Raw genomic sequence first — 17,332 nt, forward strand, 5'->3', positions numbered from 1 at the left:
AGATTTTTAAAGAACCTAACTTTTCTGTCTGGCAAAAGCTCTTTTGCCCCATGTGTTCACCCTTTTTCTTCCCATATATATTTTCTCAGTTCTCTGTGTTTGCAAAGGTTTTGTGTGTTTTCCCCTTGTCTTCGTCTGTGTTGCCTTCTCTGTATGTGCACACTGCTGTTTTGTTTGGATTTTTCCCTCTTTGCAGCCTCTTTGGCTGCTGTCCTTCCTTTCTGCTGTTTTCTGGTTCCCCTTTCTCAACTGTTCTCCTTGGTCGGCGTGACCAGCCTCTGCAATTTTGCGCGCGTGGCTTGCTGCTTGCCTGGAGGTGCATGCGTGGGATCCTCCAGCCACGTTGCTCAGGCACCAGGAGAGCTCTATCCTGCACTGGGAGGGTGAGAAAAGGGTAAAGGATAGGAATTTTAACACCTCTTCTATGTGGTGAGATGAAAAGAGGGAAAAAACCCACTTTGACTTCACTCTGATGTCTTGAAATGTAATCGCTGGTCCATTTTCAGATGAGGGTGGTGTTTTTTTCATGCTGTCGACAGTCTCCATTGAGACTTTGAGGCCTCTTAGGCAGAATCAGCTTGTCTATAGCAACGGGTCCTGGGGTGTTATATGCTATTCAGTAGGAGCAATAAGGGCAGAGCAGCAGCTCTGGCAACTCTACCTCCATCATCTGGAGTCAGTCCATCCTCTGCACCCCAGTTTTGTGTGCATCTCTAGAGAAAAATGGGAGAAGGAAATGCCTACAACGCTGCTAAATCTCTTCTCTTGTACCTGCTGAAGGTGGGATGACCATGCAGCAGGTCTGGTTGTGGGCCAGAGACAGAGCCCACATTTCGGGGCACAGACCTGAATCCTCTGTTGGCCACGAGAGGGAGGAAGGCGATGGCCAGCCTCTCTGAAGCCAATGGAAGAGTTAAATGAGAGTAGAATAATTACAAGTAGGTTGGGGTGAATTATTCATAGCGAATGATTTATTCACCAAACTCAGCCTCATTTCCCACAAGCAGCGCTCCATTGTCCCAAATTTATTCGCATTTGGGGATCATTCCCAGAGCAGCCCTTGTCCCAGAGGCTGCGCAGGAGCTGCTGATGGGGTGCTCTTAATAATTCAAATCCATCGGGGTGCCAGCTACTTTTCCTGGCAGTAGCTCAGTATGTTCCTCTTCCTGCTAACGTTGGGACAAATGCGTCAGTGAATAAAATTTACAGTGCAGATATTTCTGTTCAGTGCTCACTTTCTGGGTCAGGCTGGGAGCCAGCAGGAGACCTTTTATCCTGGTTTTTTACACCAGAATGAATTTCCCCCCGTTTCTCTAACACATTCCCTGCCTATTCTGACATTGTCCAAGAAGTTTCTAAGCAGAAGAGCTGTAGAAACCAAATGCTGAAAGGGCATAAATTCTGTCAATTCTGCTTGACGCAAAGGTTTGGTTTCTCGTTAGCGATGTGTTTGTTTATTTGCAATTAAATCACTGCTAGAAGCTGAGGGGTGTCTGCACCCCTCCTGACCACACAAGTAACTGGAGCAAAAAGCGCTGCCTCCCTAACCCTGGCTGTAATCGGTTACTACCTCGTTATCCGCACAGAGTTAATTAGGAGACTCTAGAGACAATATTGCAGCTCCTGCCTCTGGGGCCTTTTCCTGCAGAAACATTAACGAGCTCCCCTTGCTCGGGAGGGGGATGACTCCGAAACCACCTAATTAAAATCAAGGGCTGGAGGAGGGTTCCCCAAGCGCGGTTGGGAAGTAGGAGCGGGGACTCCATCTGCTGCCGGCTGCTTTTCCTCAAACACTCTTGGAGGAAATCGGAGCAGAGAGGAGGATGAGGAGCAGCGTGGGGAGCAGAGGATCCCTTTCCTGCCAGGTCTGGGCACCTGGGAGGGATTTTTATCTTTATCTTTTTTTTTTTTTTTTTTTTTATGGTCCTCAGTTATTAACTCACCTGAACAGCCCTCGTTTGTGGCTGGCAATTCTCAGGGCACTCCAAGTGATGCAAGTTTTTTTACTAGTGCAAGGGGAAGCATCGGGTCCCCTGCCATCTGCATCAGCAGGCTCGTATGTTTTCCTTTTGGGGTCTAGAAAGATGGAAAATTATTCAAATCAGATTTATTTTTTAATCAAATTTTTGCATCATATTCCAAAGCATGAGGAACTGATAAGGCATGGCCTTGAAGTGCAATTTCAGCTTGAAAAACAGCAAAAATGTGGGGAGATGTTAATTTTGCTTTAAACTGTGTACAGGCTAACCAACTGGGTCAGGCTTTTTTAACCATGTTGTTGCCCATGCTGTCTGAAAAACATTGACATTGTCTCTTCTGTCCTGGTTAGGGATGAAAATCAGAAGTTCTTCATTAATTTTTCAAAGAGCAATTTTTGGGTCAATTGGAATATTTGACTTTGGGAAATTTTACTAATTTCAATTGGATCCCAGTTCCTTTTACATGGGTATTGTAGAAATGTAAACAAATTAAAATCTAGGTAAAACTAGAAAGTAGCTCTGAAAGGATTGAAAGTTCTTGCTCTGCACATGTTGGAAGGAAATATTTTAATGTTTAAGGGTGTTTTATAATACTGGGGGGGGAAATGAAGACTTTGTGTGCAATTTCAGTCTTTCAGTTGTGTTTCTGGCCCTAGGAAAACACACCAGACGATGCTCAGGGACGTCCAGGTGCCAAGTCCCTCCTCTGGGGCGGCTGAGTCCTTGGCTCCTCTGGGTGTCAATGGTGGTGCGGGGACATGGTGTGAGCATGTCTCACCAAACCATCTTCTCCCTTGCCTCCCCCACATGGTGTGATGGTAAAGCTATTTTGACTCAAAGATGAATCAATTCCTTTCTCCCAACTGCTTCATCTTCAGCAGGATCTCTCCCAGAAATGTGGTATATCTATTTGAGCAACATATTTTCTCAATTTCTGCTTCCAAGAAAGCAATTTCACTGATGTCGGGAGGGATCTGGGGTGGCTTGTAGCTGAAGCCCATTGAGATTAGCTGCAGCAGGTTATAAGGCACTTCTGTCCCATTTAATGGCTTTTTTGGCTAAGAAATGGGCAGCTGCTCTGCCCTGGTAGGTGCAACTTGCAACCCACCTTGCAACACAAGTGCTCCTCAACTGGCTGCCAACAACCTGTCCCAGGGGAGGACAGGGAGATGCATCCTGGTTTGCCACCCCAATAGAGAGGAGAGCAGGAGACATCCCACCCAAGCCTCCCCTCTCCTGACGTGACTGCTAGAGCCAGCGGTCCCCAGCCAGGGGCTGCGAGATGTGCAAGGACCTGCACAACCACCACGCTTTCTGTTGGCTGATGGTTTCTCAGATTGGAAATTGCAATGACTTAAAGGTGTCCAGGTTGATCTGGTTGCGTATAGGGAAGAAAAAAATGCTGAGGGTAGTGTGGGAAGGAGGGAAGGGACATGGTCTGGGGAGAGGCTCTTCCAGGTGGCTGTTTGCAGCACTCCTGCTCAGCACTTGCAGGTGAGTTTTTGCTCAGCCAACCTTCCTGCAAGTGTGTGTTCCCTTGGAACAATCTCCCTCTAAATGCTTTGTCCCTGATTAAAATTTAGGAGGAAAGGCCTTCATACGGCATTGCTGTGATGTGGCCTGTGTTCCACATCCATTCCCTTTGGTAATTTGTTCCAGAAAGGCAGTTGGGGGACCTGGGACATCTCAGTCCCAAAATGTTTTTTGCTCACTAGATTTTGTGAGGATAGAGCTCTCCTGGGAGGAAGTACTTCTCATCTGCTTGTTCTTCACTTCCATGCATCTTCTTTCTCTCTCCATCCCTTAACTCTCCCACTGAACTGGGATTCAGAGGGATCTCTGTAAGCGGTAACTGTGGGCTCGGGTGGATATAATAATTTTGTTGTAACTTTTTGTGTGCTGAGGGCAGAAGTCTGAATTAAAATCCTGTTTCATTTGACACAAGTGAGCAGAAAAAATTGTTGTGGCCTTGCCAGCATTTGATACTGTCATTGAATCATAAAGGGAGGAGAGTCTTGGCTTTGATTTCCCTATCTCTGAGGCTTGTCAGCCATGGAAGATAACCTCTGGGCATGCTTTAAGAAAGCTCTTCAAGATTACAATGGCTCGTCTCAGATTTCAGGACACAGGGTAGGTTGTTACAGGAGTCTCTTGTCCTTGCAGCATGCAATGAGATCCGAAGAGGTGTATTAAGATAAATAAGGAGGCCTCTGCCTGGAAGGCTGTAGGGCAGGGCTCAACGAACAGCTGAATGTCAGCTCACTTCAGAAGCAGACGTTTTGCGCTGGACCAGTGCCCAGTGCCCTCCGTCAGCACCGGCACACGTCCACCTGGGGGGAAATGATTTCTGCTGGCCTGGCAGAAGGTACCGGGGTTGGAGTCTGACCTCATTCAGGGCACCAAAATGCCTAAGGCAGCTCAGCTCATACCTCTGGGAACCTGTGTCAGAGATTTCTCTAGGCAGGAAGGCTAACCTGATGGAAAGGGCGGACAAGTCTTCATTCACCAGCCTTGGCTTGGTTTTGGGTAGAGCATAGGAGAAGGAGCCAGGGCTCACACCGAGCCCTCTGCTGCGCTCTGCTTCTCACCTCGCCTGAGACTCCAGGCAGGTCCCTGCTCTCGGCTACGCTCTGTTTCCCTTCACCAGCAAAAACTGCCCATGAGCAGAGGTGCTCCTGCCGCACAGCTTCCCCAGGCCAGCAAGGAGGGTGAGCGGGGTTGCATGGGGCAGCCCGAGCCACTGCAGTTACATCTGAAGGGAGGATTGCACCAGCAACGCTGCATCTCTGAAAAATATTCACAGCCCTTGACGTTGCACAGTTTGATAGTGTACAGAGCCAAAGTGGGATCTGTCCTCGCGGGTGCACGCTCTGCTGCGGCAGCTCGCTGCCTCGGTGAGTCTGAAGTCCACTGCTGACTGCACTTAAATTTCCTTAGCAGCACGTTGGGCTGTTGTTAAACAAAGAGAAGATTTCTGTACAGCGATAGGGATCAAAATAACAGCCTAAGCAGCTTTCAGATGGGGGTGAAATTCCCTCCCGAGCAAGGGGCCCAGGCCAAGCCAACACTTGGTTTTACCGGCTGCTGCGAGGCTCTGCTCAGACAAATTAACGCCCCGTGACTCCCTCGGGTTGCAGGTACCCTCGGAGAACGGAAACACAGAGGCTTGTCTGATATGGCTCCGGCCAAGGAAGTTTCTAAACAGCTTGTGAAAGCCGAGGAGCTGAGAAATCATTAGGTTGCTGAAAGAGAAGAAATCCACCCTTCAAATGCATTGCTAAGGTTATCAGCAAGGAGTGTGCTTCTCTCTGTCTGCATTTACATGCTCTGCTGCTGGCGGTGGTAAGGGAGCCACAGCTTGCCAAAGCAATCTCAAGTACTTCATTGCTTACAGGAATGATGAGTTTGCCATATCAGAGGTGGTCCTGACTGGTGATGGGGAAGGAGTTGCTACCAGGTCTGAAGATCTTGGAAGACACTGATCCTGAGGAACTATTTTGTGTTCAGACTGAAAGAACATAATTGGGGGAAATGACAGTCCTGCTCATGTTAATCCTTCCCCTATGGGTAAGGTCCCAATGGAGCTGTGTAGCCCATTCACTGGAAGGAATGGAGAAGACCTTCAGAGCTCCTGGGATACCTACAGGGAAAGGAGATAAGAGACAGAACCCAAGTGTCTCCAACAAAAAGGATATTGCTCACCTTTAGCTATTAGCAGCCAGTCCCAAAGCGTTTTCAAGTGTGCTTTTGGCTCTGTACAAAAGGCATCATCACGGGACCACTCCAGAGACTGCACAGCTCCTGTACGACCACTCACACAACTCCTGTTGTCGTTACTGAAAGTGCCTTCCGCACATCCTGCTCCATGGTGCAGTCCCTTTCTGGATGGAGCTGCATCCTTGGATGGTAGATACAAATCCTCTGTCATCTCACTTCATTCAACGGTGCCAGGTCCCATTTGTTGCTATTGCTCCTGTTGTAGAACCAGAATATAGGTGAAGGTAGCTGGTGTAGGAAAGGATGGCAGAGGTGGCTTCATGGTTTATAACTCCTGAGCATGCTGCTTTGGCGGGGGTGATGGGTACCAGCCACACATCTGGAGGCTGCAGACATAGTTGGAAACTGTCAGGAGCAGGGTACCAGGCTGTGAGATGGGCTCCTTTTGGAAGAACTCTCTTTGTAGGATTGCAGTACAAATGCTGGCACACCAATTGTTTAACTGCTAAAGCCACCGTTACATCTCAGACCTGCTCCTGAAAAGGAGTTGACATCTATATGGAGAAGATGCATTTTAGCTCAGTGCACGAAAAGTTAACACACGTTTGTAATCTGGCTGCTTCTAAGGGCTCGCAGATGGGGGAGGGAAGGGAGGGGGGAGGAATCCTGACCCACACTCACAGCGACTGCGTTTCTCTCTCCAGCGCCTGGTGCGGATGAACATGCCGATCTCACCTGAAGATTTAACCGTCCACTTCACGTCCACGCTGATGGCCTTGATCCGCACTGCCCTAGAAATCAAACTCGCCTCAGGTGAGAGGGAGGTGATGTCTGGCAGCACACGTGGGCTCAAACCCCAACTTATCTGTTGGCTTGGTGTCCTGAAACCACAGCAGTTCTGCCCCAGGTGGAAATCTTATTTTCCCATCGCCTGCTTGCCCTCTGCCAGCACCTGAGGACAAGGGAGCTTTGGGGACAGGCAACAGAGAGGGGTCCTGAGCATCCCTCTGCCTTTGGGGTGGCCACATCCTGGCATCCCTGTCGATGAGATGTGGAGAGCTTTGGCCATCCCGGTTGGGAGCTCTTGGAGGCAAAGCCTTGTGCACGTGCTCGTTGCTGTATAACACAAATGAGAGTTTCCACAACTTTTTTCCAAACTATTCTAGCAGAAGGGGAAAAACCAGCCCTTCCTCTCCAATTGGTGTCTGCTGGCTTCCTCTCCAAGTGCTGTGAACCGCATTCCGCCTTGAGATAAAATTTAATTATTTAAGTGTTTAATCAGGCATTTACTTGACTTCCCAATTAAATATTGCAATGTAATAAAAATATACTGGCCTTTTCTCTGGGTCGTTACACTATTTAATCGGGCTGGCTGGGGTCAGAATGAAGGCATGACCAGGCAAAACACTTATACCTAATTTAAAAGCTAACAGGAGGTAACAATGCTCTTACCAGCAAAGAGCAGGGCAGGGTTAGGATGTTGTGCTTTTTCTAAGTGGTTTTAGGCCAGCCATTCAACCTCTCTGTATTAATTACCTCCCTCATATGTTGCTTAAACTTTGTCTTTAATGCTTTGGGTAAGCACTGCTGGAAGAAGACAAGATTTTGAGGTCACCGGGACTCCCCCAGGGAGTGACAGCGGGTATCAGACACTCATTTCTAAGGATGCATTTAGGACTGCCTGGGATTTTAGGGGCCAGCACCTTATTTTAGTAATAAACTCTAGATAAGGACACTGCAAGTTTGTATTATTTTAGGACTCTAGTTACCTGTCAGCAATGACAATTCAAACAGGAGTTGAAATGACAATTCAAACCGCCTTTTTTGACTGAAAAAGGCTCCCCCCACCTTTTTTTGGCTGCACGCTGAAAGGGAACCAGAGAAGAGAGCTCAGCTGATAGCGCTGGAGTCTTTCTAAGGTTTATATCTGCTGCGGGTTGTGAGTTTTTGACCTGTTTTGTTGTTATGTGCTTGGTTTGAATAGATTTCATGTGCTACATTTAATTGAGTCTTTAATGGGACTAACAGGCCCTTAATAAACCCTCCCTAATGAGTTTCGGTGTGGGAGTTCAAACCACCATGTAGCAGAGTACCCAGAGCCTCCTCCCATTACTTTTCTCTTAGAAAAATAATCTCTGTCATTCAGATGAACTACTTAATTGCCTACTGTGCGGTGCATTCATCTGGGAGCTGGCCTGTTGGCTTACATATACTTTAATCACTTTCCACTTGTGAATTGAGACCTCACTTTGGCCATTTGAATAATGCCGCTGTGTTCGGCTCTTTCTGGTTTATGTTGTGAGCTAGCTGCTGTTCGATGCTGCTGATACAGAACAGCGTGCTTATGTCTCCTTGCCAAAAACTTCAGGAAGAGTTGTTGGTGGAGAGGGTTTATAATTGATCATGGCATTGCTCGTAGTCTAGCACCTCAGACCGGGTCCTTTGCATCACACCCGGGAGGTGTGCTGCGTTCGGCTGATGCTATCCAGCACCCCAAATGAGAAGTTAGGTAGAATAAGTCTGAGCTTAAGTTTAAGCCCCAAGTGACAGCAGAGGTTTAGCAAGTAGAAGCGATGATGGTTCCTGCTGAGTTCACACAGTTTTGTCACGGAGGAGGTCACCAGTTCCCTTTGCGACAGCTGCTGCGGCTGGTGCTGGCTTGGTGCTCTCAAGAAATGAGAGCGGGGGAAATGCCTTCTCCTGTGCTTGCTGTGTAAGTGGTGGTATGCACTGAAAGGACAAGGATTTTGGCTCTTCTTCATGTGACCTTTTCTCTCCTTTTCTGCAGGGGGTGTTAAACAGCACCAGTGTGACGCTGAGCTGCGAAAGGAGATCTCGCTGGTTTGGCCCAATCTGTCCCAGAAGACTCTGGATTTGCTGGTGCCTCCTCACAAACGTAAGTGGTTCATCAGCAAGCACCCAACCCACCCCAGCCACCTAAAAAGCCCAGAGCAGGCTTCTCCCTCCTTGCCTGCTCTGTCCCCAGCCCCACCTAGGTGCACAGTCATCTAGAGTGCAGCAAAGAAACCAAGTGTAGGTCAGCTCCTAGGGATCCTCTCTGTGGGGTTCACAGCCTGCATCTCCATGCCACAGTCACATAAGGAGTAGGGAAACTGAGGTCACATCTAGGCATGTATTTCATTATGCTACGGTAGATTTCCTGTACTTAGAAAAAAAGAAAACCCATGCCAAGAAGGGACTGATGCCCCATGTGGCCTTTTCCAGAGCTTTTCCATAGCTCCAGCCTGTGCCTTACAGGACAGGAGAGCAATTTCTACCATCTGGGCTCCAGAAAACCGGGAGAAGAAAATTAAAGTTTGCTGAGAACTTACAGAATCAGAAGTGAGGTATTTTGGGGCTGAAAGCCTTGGTGTTACTTGATGATGTCCTGGGCAAATGCACTGAGAAAGTGGAAAGTTTGCCATTATCTTGATTGGCCAAGACAAGGGCTCTGGGTTTCTGATTAATGAGAAACAGTGCAGAGCAATAAAGGCATTGTTAATTAAGACAAATGGGGAGTGACTGCTTAAGTCTTTTCCTCCTCTCCTCTCTTGATGCCTGTATATCTGGTGCTTTAACTCTTTGCTCTGCAGTAAGTGCTCAGCTGCCGTGCAGGGAACGGCTGGTAGCGTGGCTGTGAGGGTGAAAAAAGACATCTGGAAAAATGAAATACTCTTTAAATGTATATTAGCCCATTATGGCCCAGTTGACTGTAATTCAAAGAAATAGGAATAAGGCTTCTTTGTTGATAAAGAGCTGGCTGTGGATCTGGTATTAATTTAGCAATTCTTCTGTCGGCAGTGCTTACAATGCCATAGAGTTTTCCTGCCTGTTTTTTCCCTACATGGTCTCTGTGAATATTTGCCACAGAGCGCTAGAGACAAGGGCCATCCTTCTCTGATGTGAAAGGCAGCAACAGGCAAAAGATCTGAAGACATCCGTTGTAACTTTTCTTGCTCTTTTTTCTTTCCTCCACCTTTCTGTGTCTGTTTTGCCTCTATATTCTAATGTCACCTCTTCTTCCCACTTGTTTTTCACGCCCATTTGTTGTTATTCCTTGTGCTCTTTTGCTTATTCTTCTCCTCATCCTTTCCCTTTCCTCACCTGATCGTCTCTGCTGTGTTTCACCGTCCTGTGACAGCCGATGAGATGACTGTGGGGAAGGTCTATGCAGCGCTGATGATATTCGACTTCTACAAGCAGAATAAGAACAGCAGGGAACAAGTCCACCAGCCGCCCGGAGGCCTGTGCCAGGTACTCAGCCAAAAGGTGTCCTTCTCTGTCCTCCTCTTGGGCAGCCTCTTTGCCCACGTCGCGCCGCTCTCATGAGAGTCACTGGCACGTTTCACCTAGAAAGTCAGGATGCTTCTTCAGGCAGGATTTGAAAATGCTGTCTCAAAAATGGAAACCTCTCCTGAAAGTCTCTTTTTCTCAAAAAAAATAATGAAAATTTTAAAAAATGGTGTGGTTGCCTTTTTCAGTATTCTGGAAAGATCTTTTCCAAAAAACGTCAAGCGATTTGGCAGTCTAAGTCCTGCTTTCAGAAATGGCCTAGGGACTGGGGAACACCAAAAGATTTCTTTGGGACACCAACAAATTATTGAAAGCTGATGATTGGCTCTAAAATGTCGAAGTTGCTTTGGAAAATGGGAATTATTCAAAATCATTTTGGCTTTAATAGATTTGAAGATTTTTACAATTTCTTGAAAATATTTCCATGCAACTGGCTTGGTATTGAAACCCCAAAGACTTCTGACGGGACAAATACCTACTGACTTCAGGATGATCATCCAGCTGATCTCCAGCATGGCTTATCTGTCTGTCTTGCAGATGGGAGGCTTGAGCAGACCCAGTGTCATGATGTGCCACCTGAATTGCACAGCCCCATTGGTCGCATCTTTTGATATTTTTGACATCTACTTTGTGAGAGGGGAGGGGGATTGCAGCACAATTTTGGCCTGTGCAAAGCTGAGGGCAGCAACTGTCCTTGAAAGCCTCTTATAGCTACGGGAAGGCTGGAGTGTGCTTTCTGCTGGGCTGATCTTTCAGGGTGACAAAGTGGACATTTGATTAACTAGAACACATACTGCAGGCCATCTCCTCCATACATGGCTCTGTCTCTGACAACCTTTCCTTGTGCTTCGCAGCCTGGACCGGTGTCACTCTTCCACCCGCTGAAGGCCACTTTGGAACAAACCCAGTCCACAGCATTCAGCAATGCAAAGGCGTTCCTTCGCCAGAAAAGCTCAGCCTCACTCAACAACGGGGGCGCGTTGTGAGTATCCCAAGACCTCCTCAGCAAAGCCGTAACGCAGAGAAGAGGCACGCTGGGTGTATGCATCAACCCCGACCACTGCTGGTTCAGTTGCTCTGGAGATGGGGCAGCACAGCTGGTGGCACGAAGACCAGCAGCCCCTTCACGCCATGGCTGGGACAATTTCCCACCGGTGGCTACCAAAATGCTTCTGTGTGTCTGCTTCCCACTGCTGCCTCAGGTGCAGTTATCCACGTGGTGGTAGTGTTGGGTTCTTCAGAGCTGCATGTTTTCTTAATGGTGTCCTTTGAGTCTTAATTGGAGAGCTTTTCATTGTGGCTAGTTGTGAGTTTGCTTACAGGAATTTGGGACCATTGCAAAACAACCAAGCAAGCCCAAACCTACCAACCACCAGTGAGTTCTCAGGAGTAAAAAGGTCCTTGGGATCAAAGAAGTCCCTCAAGCTCATAGCACTTGGTTACAGCAGGAGCTTCTTGAGATTTTCCGGGACAGAATCTGGCTCTTTCTCTTTGGGCAAAACAATACCTCCACAGAGAGCTTACCAAACAGTTACAGTAACAGTGATCCCTAATCGATTCTCCATTTCCTGCTCTTCTTCAGGTGACTTTCTTCTGGGTCACAAGTGCTATGGATTTTTAATGATAGACACCTGAGGTTTAAATGTCCTGAATAACCTTGACGGGGAAACCAACATCAGACTCGACAGTGAAACCCAACGCCATCTGTACCACTCTACATTCAGTGAACGTACTTCAGCATGGCCACAGATGTTTGACGAATGGCATTAGGGCTATTTGACTAACTGGTCTTGCATACATAATTTGCCTGAACTCCAAAATTATTCATTCTGCTTCATCAGAACTTGAGCTGCAGAAGCTGATTTCCTCAGTTACTGGAAAAAAAAATAATGTGCCGACTGGTTTGGTTTCCTTGTTGCTCATGGGATCTTCAGGCTATATAGAAAGTGGTCCTGGCAAAACCCAGGGGACCATATAGCTTCACCATATAGCAGCTGTGCCTATCCTGCAACTCGTTTCATAAGTAAAACCTCAAAGGGTACCTGAGTGCTTTGCCTGCAGCACAATAAGGTCAGCAAAATCGCTTTGCAAATGAGTTATTTTTCCTCTTTTCCTTCTGACAGACCAGCCCCAGAGGGTGGGATCAAAGAGTCCAGTTCTTGGGGGACCCAACGCACCCAGGATGTGTTTTATGAAACCAGGACACCAGGTTTTGAACGAGGCCACTCAGAAGAAATCCCCATTGAACGGGTAAGGAACCAGGTGAAGACAGGGTGAGATACAGTACATTTTAGAAATGCAGTAGATTTTTAGAAATTTTAGAAAAAACAGGTGAAGACAGGGTCAAATGCAGTAGACAATAGATCTGTCCCTTGAGACAAGCATTGCTCGCTCTCTTATAACCCAAAGTTTGCTGGAATGTTATGGAGAAAAGCTAAATCTGATATCTTCTACAGTCTGATAGCTGTACATGTGGACCCGCTTTTTGTGGAATTATATGTCTGCTGCAATAGGTTACTTAAAGTTATCTCTTCCTAGTTGTCCCATTGTCCCAATCCCATTGTCACTAGTGTACAAACTCAGATGAGGGGTTTCACAGGTCACAGCTGGTGCTCATTGCCATGGCTGGTGGAAGAGCTTGGCCCACTCTTGTCTTTGTTGAAGACAATGCTGTAGCTAGAGAAACCTGAGCAGCTCTTAATTTAGTCTTTCTCCTCCCAGCTTCTCTTCACAATTAAATCGAACTTAGCAGAAGCCTGCACAGATGATGGCTTCAAAGCTGATGTTCACGTTCTTGCTACTGAAACCATTTCTTGTTTGATCAGGTGGTAGAAATGAGGGAAATCAGCCCCACACTTGCCAACGGAGAGCACCAACCAGGCCTGGAGAGCCAGGGGCGGGCGGCTTCCATGCCGCGCCTGGCTGCCGAAACTCAGGTGAGCAAGGGACTTTTTGCTGGCGGTGGGAGACTGAGAGTGGGTCAAGAACTCAGTATCTTCCCTCTGCTTGCCATGTTGTTGGAAGTTGCTTGTGAATATTTGTTTTAAGAGACGTTTGCTGAACCTGGAGACAGGTACCCAGTCTTTGTGCTTGAATGGCAGGTATTCGTGTGTAGACACTCTGTCTGCAGTTTTATTCATCCCTGGTTGCAGCAAAAAGCAATCCAGAGGAATTCCTCTGTTTGGGTAGCTAACTGATGACTACCTACCCAAGAGTGGCTGTTCTCATTAACCAGGGCCAATATTGTTTGCCAGCCTCTATTCCTGGAAGGCATAATTTTCCCATTGGCAGTTGTGTGCCATTTATCTAGACAGACAGTCAAGGCATGTTCCTCTGCCCTGGCCATAAAAAAAGCTGAAAATGTGCTGTGATTCTCTTTGATCAATGTAGCAGGTACAGAAAATACCAGGGACCCTGTGCGTAGAAGGTGCATTGAGACACTAAGCATCGTCCCTGGTTTTTTTTCTTTTCTCATAGTATTTAGCATATACTGTATTGTGATTTTGGTCAGTAAAATGTTATTGAGGAATTTTCTCGTTTAACTTCTTGTAAAGAAATATCATCATTAGAGTTGACTTTTACAGCAACTTGTGGACACTATTTAGTGCGTAGGATGTCATGGTTTTCACAGATCATTTTTTGGCCATTTCACATGTTCATTGCTAGCTTGTTGTCCTGGGTGCTCTCCAGCCACCATCCTGCCTCCTGTGTGTCAGAACATCTTACCACTCACAGTTGTGTCTCTCTCATTCAAAGGGCCTGATTCATAGAGTCAGGAGCGAGCAGCCCACGGTTGCGGGCTGTTCCCATTGCTCTCCATGGGAAGCAGAACGTGAAAAAAATTCTGCACCCTAAACCCAAAAGCCTGTGTATTGCATACACAGCAATGCTTCCAACAGATGTAATGGTTTTGCTAATGTGCTCAGGCTGGCACAAGCTACACTTCATCGGCTAGCAAATTTCCCAGCTGACTTCAGAAACTGCAGTCTTTGTATGAGAGCTGGGATCCTCTGCCTTATCAGGAACACTACTCAACATGCTCAGTAAAAGAAACAGACACCAAAGCAAACCCATACTCCCTCCCTTCCCGCTTCCCAGGACAAAGTTGTCCTTTATTCTAGAGCACAAGTAGCATCTTCCCTTCCAAGGCAATGCAGTTGGCAGCGGCAGGGCCGGCAGCACGAGCCTTTCCTTGGGAGGCTCCTCTCCCTTGCAGTCAGATATTTCCAGCAGTGAGTCTCTCGCAGAAGCACGGTTCGTGTTCCCCAGGGCACAGCTGCCTCACGTGTAAGCTGTTTAATCTCGTTATGAATCAGGCCCATAATAGCTGAGTGGGTCTAACCTCATTTAATAATACAATGTTTTGGTGGTTGTAGCTTCAGCTGAATAACCGATGTACTTTCTGTGTGTGTCTTCCCCCTCCATGCCCTCCACCCTCCCTCTCACGTGCTGCTTCTGCTTCCCCCAAACTTTGAGTTCTTTATAACTCTTATTTGCAATATTTCTGTTTCTGGACATCTCCCTTTCTGTTTGCCTGTCATTCCTCTGTCTTTTTACGTTCCCACTTTAAAAAAATCCTATGCTTTCAATCTCACCTCCTCCCTCCCTCTTTGCTGTCCTCCTCCCCCATCACCTCCTCTCCCTTGACGTCATCGTGTCTGCTGCACATCTGCCGTGATGTCTGACAATGGCTGTACTGTGGGGCTGCTTCAAATAATGTCTCTCATCTTGTCCGAATTGTTTGCAGAGGAGCAAAGCACGGTCACCTGGGAGTTACCTAGCAGTATGTAGTTTGCACTAAGTTGTATCCTATTAAATTTATGTTAAGAAATAATTAACCTTCCTTAACCCTTTACTTTTTTCCCTTCTCATTTGGAGTCCAATGTTGCACCAACGCAGCTGCTATCTCTTTCCACTTTGCTGCAGTTCCCTCGATCCACAATTGCACGCCGCACGCTGTAATAGAAGGGACTTTTTGTTTGTTTGTTTTGCTTATTTATTTGTTCTTGTATGCCTTGTTACACAGGAATTTAGGAAGTGAAAACAATCGGTTTGGTAATGAAGAAGCAATTAGTAACTCTCTGAAGGGTTATGGTATAGTCTCCCGAGGCTTGTGGGGAGTTTGTGCATGCTCCGTTAACGTAACGAGAGCATTGTCAGGATTTATGGAAAGGGTATTCAATGCTTTGCCACTTCCTATTAGTGTCAGTGGGGGCTTCAGTCCACAGGATCAGCACAGGATAAGCACAGGATCAGGTCCAAAGTCCAAAGAGAAAAGTTAATTTCTTAGTGATTTGGCAGGCTTTTTTTGGGAAATTTCTGTCATCATCTGTCTGGTAGCTCCTGTGTAGATTTTGGAAATCTGGATAAGTGTTTTTAGTGGGAAGTATTTTCACTTTTCACTTTTTTGCCCATATCTGTCAAATCCTGAACCTGACTGTCCAGTTTATGGACCACTCTGCCCTCCTCCATCTTCAGGCTCAACAGTAAGCAAGGAGCACAAACATGAAGCCCTCCAGTAGAATTTCTTGCCCACAGAAAGTGCACACAGCAAGCAACACGGGAGGAGACAAATACAGCACAACATGGTCCTGCTAACTAAACCGGTGCAGACCCCAGGGGTGCCCAATGCCGCAGGCTGTGCTGTGCTCCCCCAGCCCAGCAGTGGCTTCCTTCTGCCTCTGACAAACCTTCCAGCTCCAGCACTCCACCTTGTCCTCCAGCGGGAAGCACCAAAAATTTGGGTAACTGCCTAGCAAGAGGGAGAGCAGCAAACAAAAATTCAGCCCAGACTGCATCTTTGCATGCAAGATAATCCACCCGTGACAGCCCACTGGGAGGGAGAGTGGTTCTTTCCACTCAAAATAACGAGCAGAGCTGTGAAATGACAGGCTTTGCACTGTGTAAATATCACAGGGCAGCAGAGATCGGAATTTCAGGGTGAGCAAATAAAATAGCATAGATAGTAAAAATAATACAGGGCTCTTTGGAAAGGTTACAGTGAACAAAGTAAATGTTCAGTGAGAACAGTCGTTGGAGGCACATATTGGATTGTGAATCCAAACAAGCGCAAGAGATGAGGGACCCGAGGACATCCTGAGCTCCCTCCCTGTCAGGCTGGACCGCCGTGCTCCAAGGTCTTTCCTCTGCCGGGCAGCTTTGATGCAGTGGTAGACCCAGGGAAGCCTCCAGAGGATGGATGAAGCCCTGTCTCCCCCACAGAGCCAAGAAAACATGGGGGTTGTCCTCATTTTCTGAGCTTCATGCCTTTACTGGGCAGTAGGGAAGGAAAAGACTGTGAGAAAGCTGTCCTGCAGTCCACTTGTCATGGTTTCTCCATCTTTGTACAGCAATGTCCATTGCTGTGTTACTGCACACAGAGGTTTGGCTCTCAAGCCACAGATGATTTGAAAACAGCAATAGCAAACCCAAGTAGTCATTTTTTGAGGTATCCTGGTAGAATTGCAGGACGTACATGCTATCTTGCTTGTCCCAGCCACAAGGACTTCAAGGGGTAATGGTGGGACAAGGAGAGAGGGTTTAAATGTTTGACAGGAGTTGTCTTCAATTGCAGGGAGATAGCAGTAATTACTCGATGGCTTGGCCTGTACGTTGCCCACTTATTCCTGATTTTTGTCCCTCTCCATGTGATGCCCAGCAACACTTTCATGCTTTCCTCTTTGGAGTTGCTTTGGGATAACTATAGGCCCTGAAGCAGCTTTGGGTGAAACTAGTCTTGGAGAATTATCTTTGTGAGACGCTTGGCTACTGTGCTGCACTATGCCCCTGTTAATCTACTGTTGACTCCTGTGACGCTGTGTTTGGTGTGAAGTGCTGCATACCGCTCTGTGCCCATGGTACCTGTGGATTGGCATTCTGCTAAAAGTAAAGCCCATTTCAGCAAACGGAGATCACATTTGCTCCTCAAATTTAGCACTAATTCTACCATTCCACAAGTCCTTCTGCCCATTCCAGTTATATCCAATTAACCACTTCTCTCCTTCCCCTCCTTGCCCCTATCTCTCGCTGTACAACCCTCCCCATGCTGGGAACCGAGCAGCTGAGCACAGTGCAGTGCCTGCCCTCACCCTGCTCTGTGTCCCTCCATCTGCCTTGCAGCCCATCCCGGACACAAGCCCCATGAAGCGCTCCGTCTCCACGCTGACCCCGCAGCGCCCACACGCCATGCACCTCTATGAGTACTCCCTGGAGCGCATGCCGCCAGAGCAAGGGCATCACCATCATCACCACCGCTGCCACCGGCGGAAAGAGAAGAAGCAGAAGTCCTTGGACAGGTCCCCCCATCAGATGGCCGATGGAGAAGCTGGTAAGTGCTTTGCAAA

General features: G+C 47.4%; 1 protein-coding gene across 7 annotated transcripts in view; it reads left to right on the forward strand.

The window, feature by feature from the left end:
• CACNA1B (calcium voltage-gated channel subunit alpha1 B) overlaps window positions 1-17,332 on the forward strand; it is a 298,282-nt gene that overhangs the window by 272,147 nt on the left and 8,803 nt on the right. For all 7 annotated transcript variants that reach the window (XR_008580034.1, XM_054848973.1, XM_054848970.1 and 4 more), the window contains 7 exons: window positions 6,401-6,509; window positions 8,485-8,592; window positions 9,838-9,950; window positions 10,844-10,971; window positions 12,113-12,239; window positions 12,815-12,925; window positions 17,109-17,316. Coding sequence is in view for 6 of the 7 variants with exons in the window: in XM_054848973.1 (XP_054704948.1) it covers window positions 6,401-6,509; window positions 8,485-8,592; window positions 9,838-9,950; window positions 10,844-10,971; window positions 12,113-12,239; window positions 12,815-12,925; window positions 17,109-17,316 (904 nt within the window). In the remaining variant the exon portion in view is untranslated. The remainder of the gene's footprint in view (window positions 1-6,400; window positions 6,510-8,484; window positions 8,593-9,837; window positions 9,951-10,843; window positions 10,972-12,112; window positions 12,240-12,814; window positions 12,926-17,108; window positions 17,317-17,332) is intronic.

The sequence above is a fragment of the Grus americana genome, chromosome 20, assembly GCF_028858705.1.
Source record: "Grus americana isolate bGruAme1 chromosome 20, bGruAme1.mat, whole genome shotgun sequence".
Lineage (NCBI taxonomy): Eukaryota > Metazoa > Chordata > Aves > Gruiformes > Gruidae > Grus > Grus americana.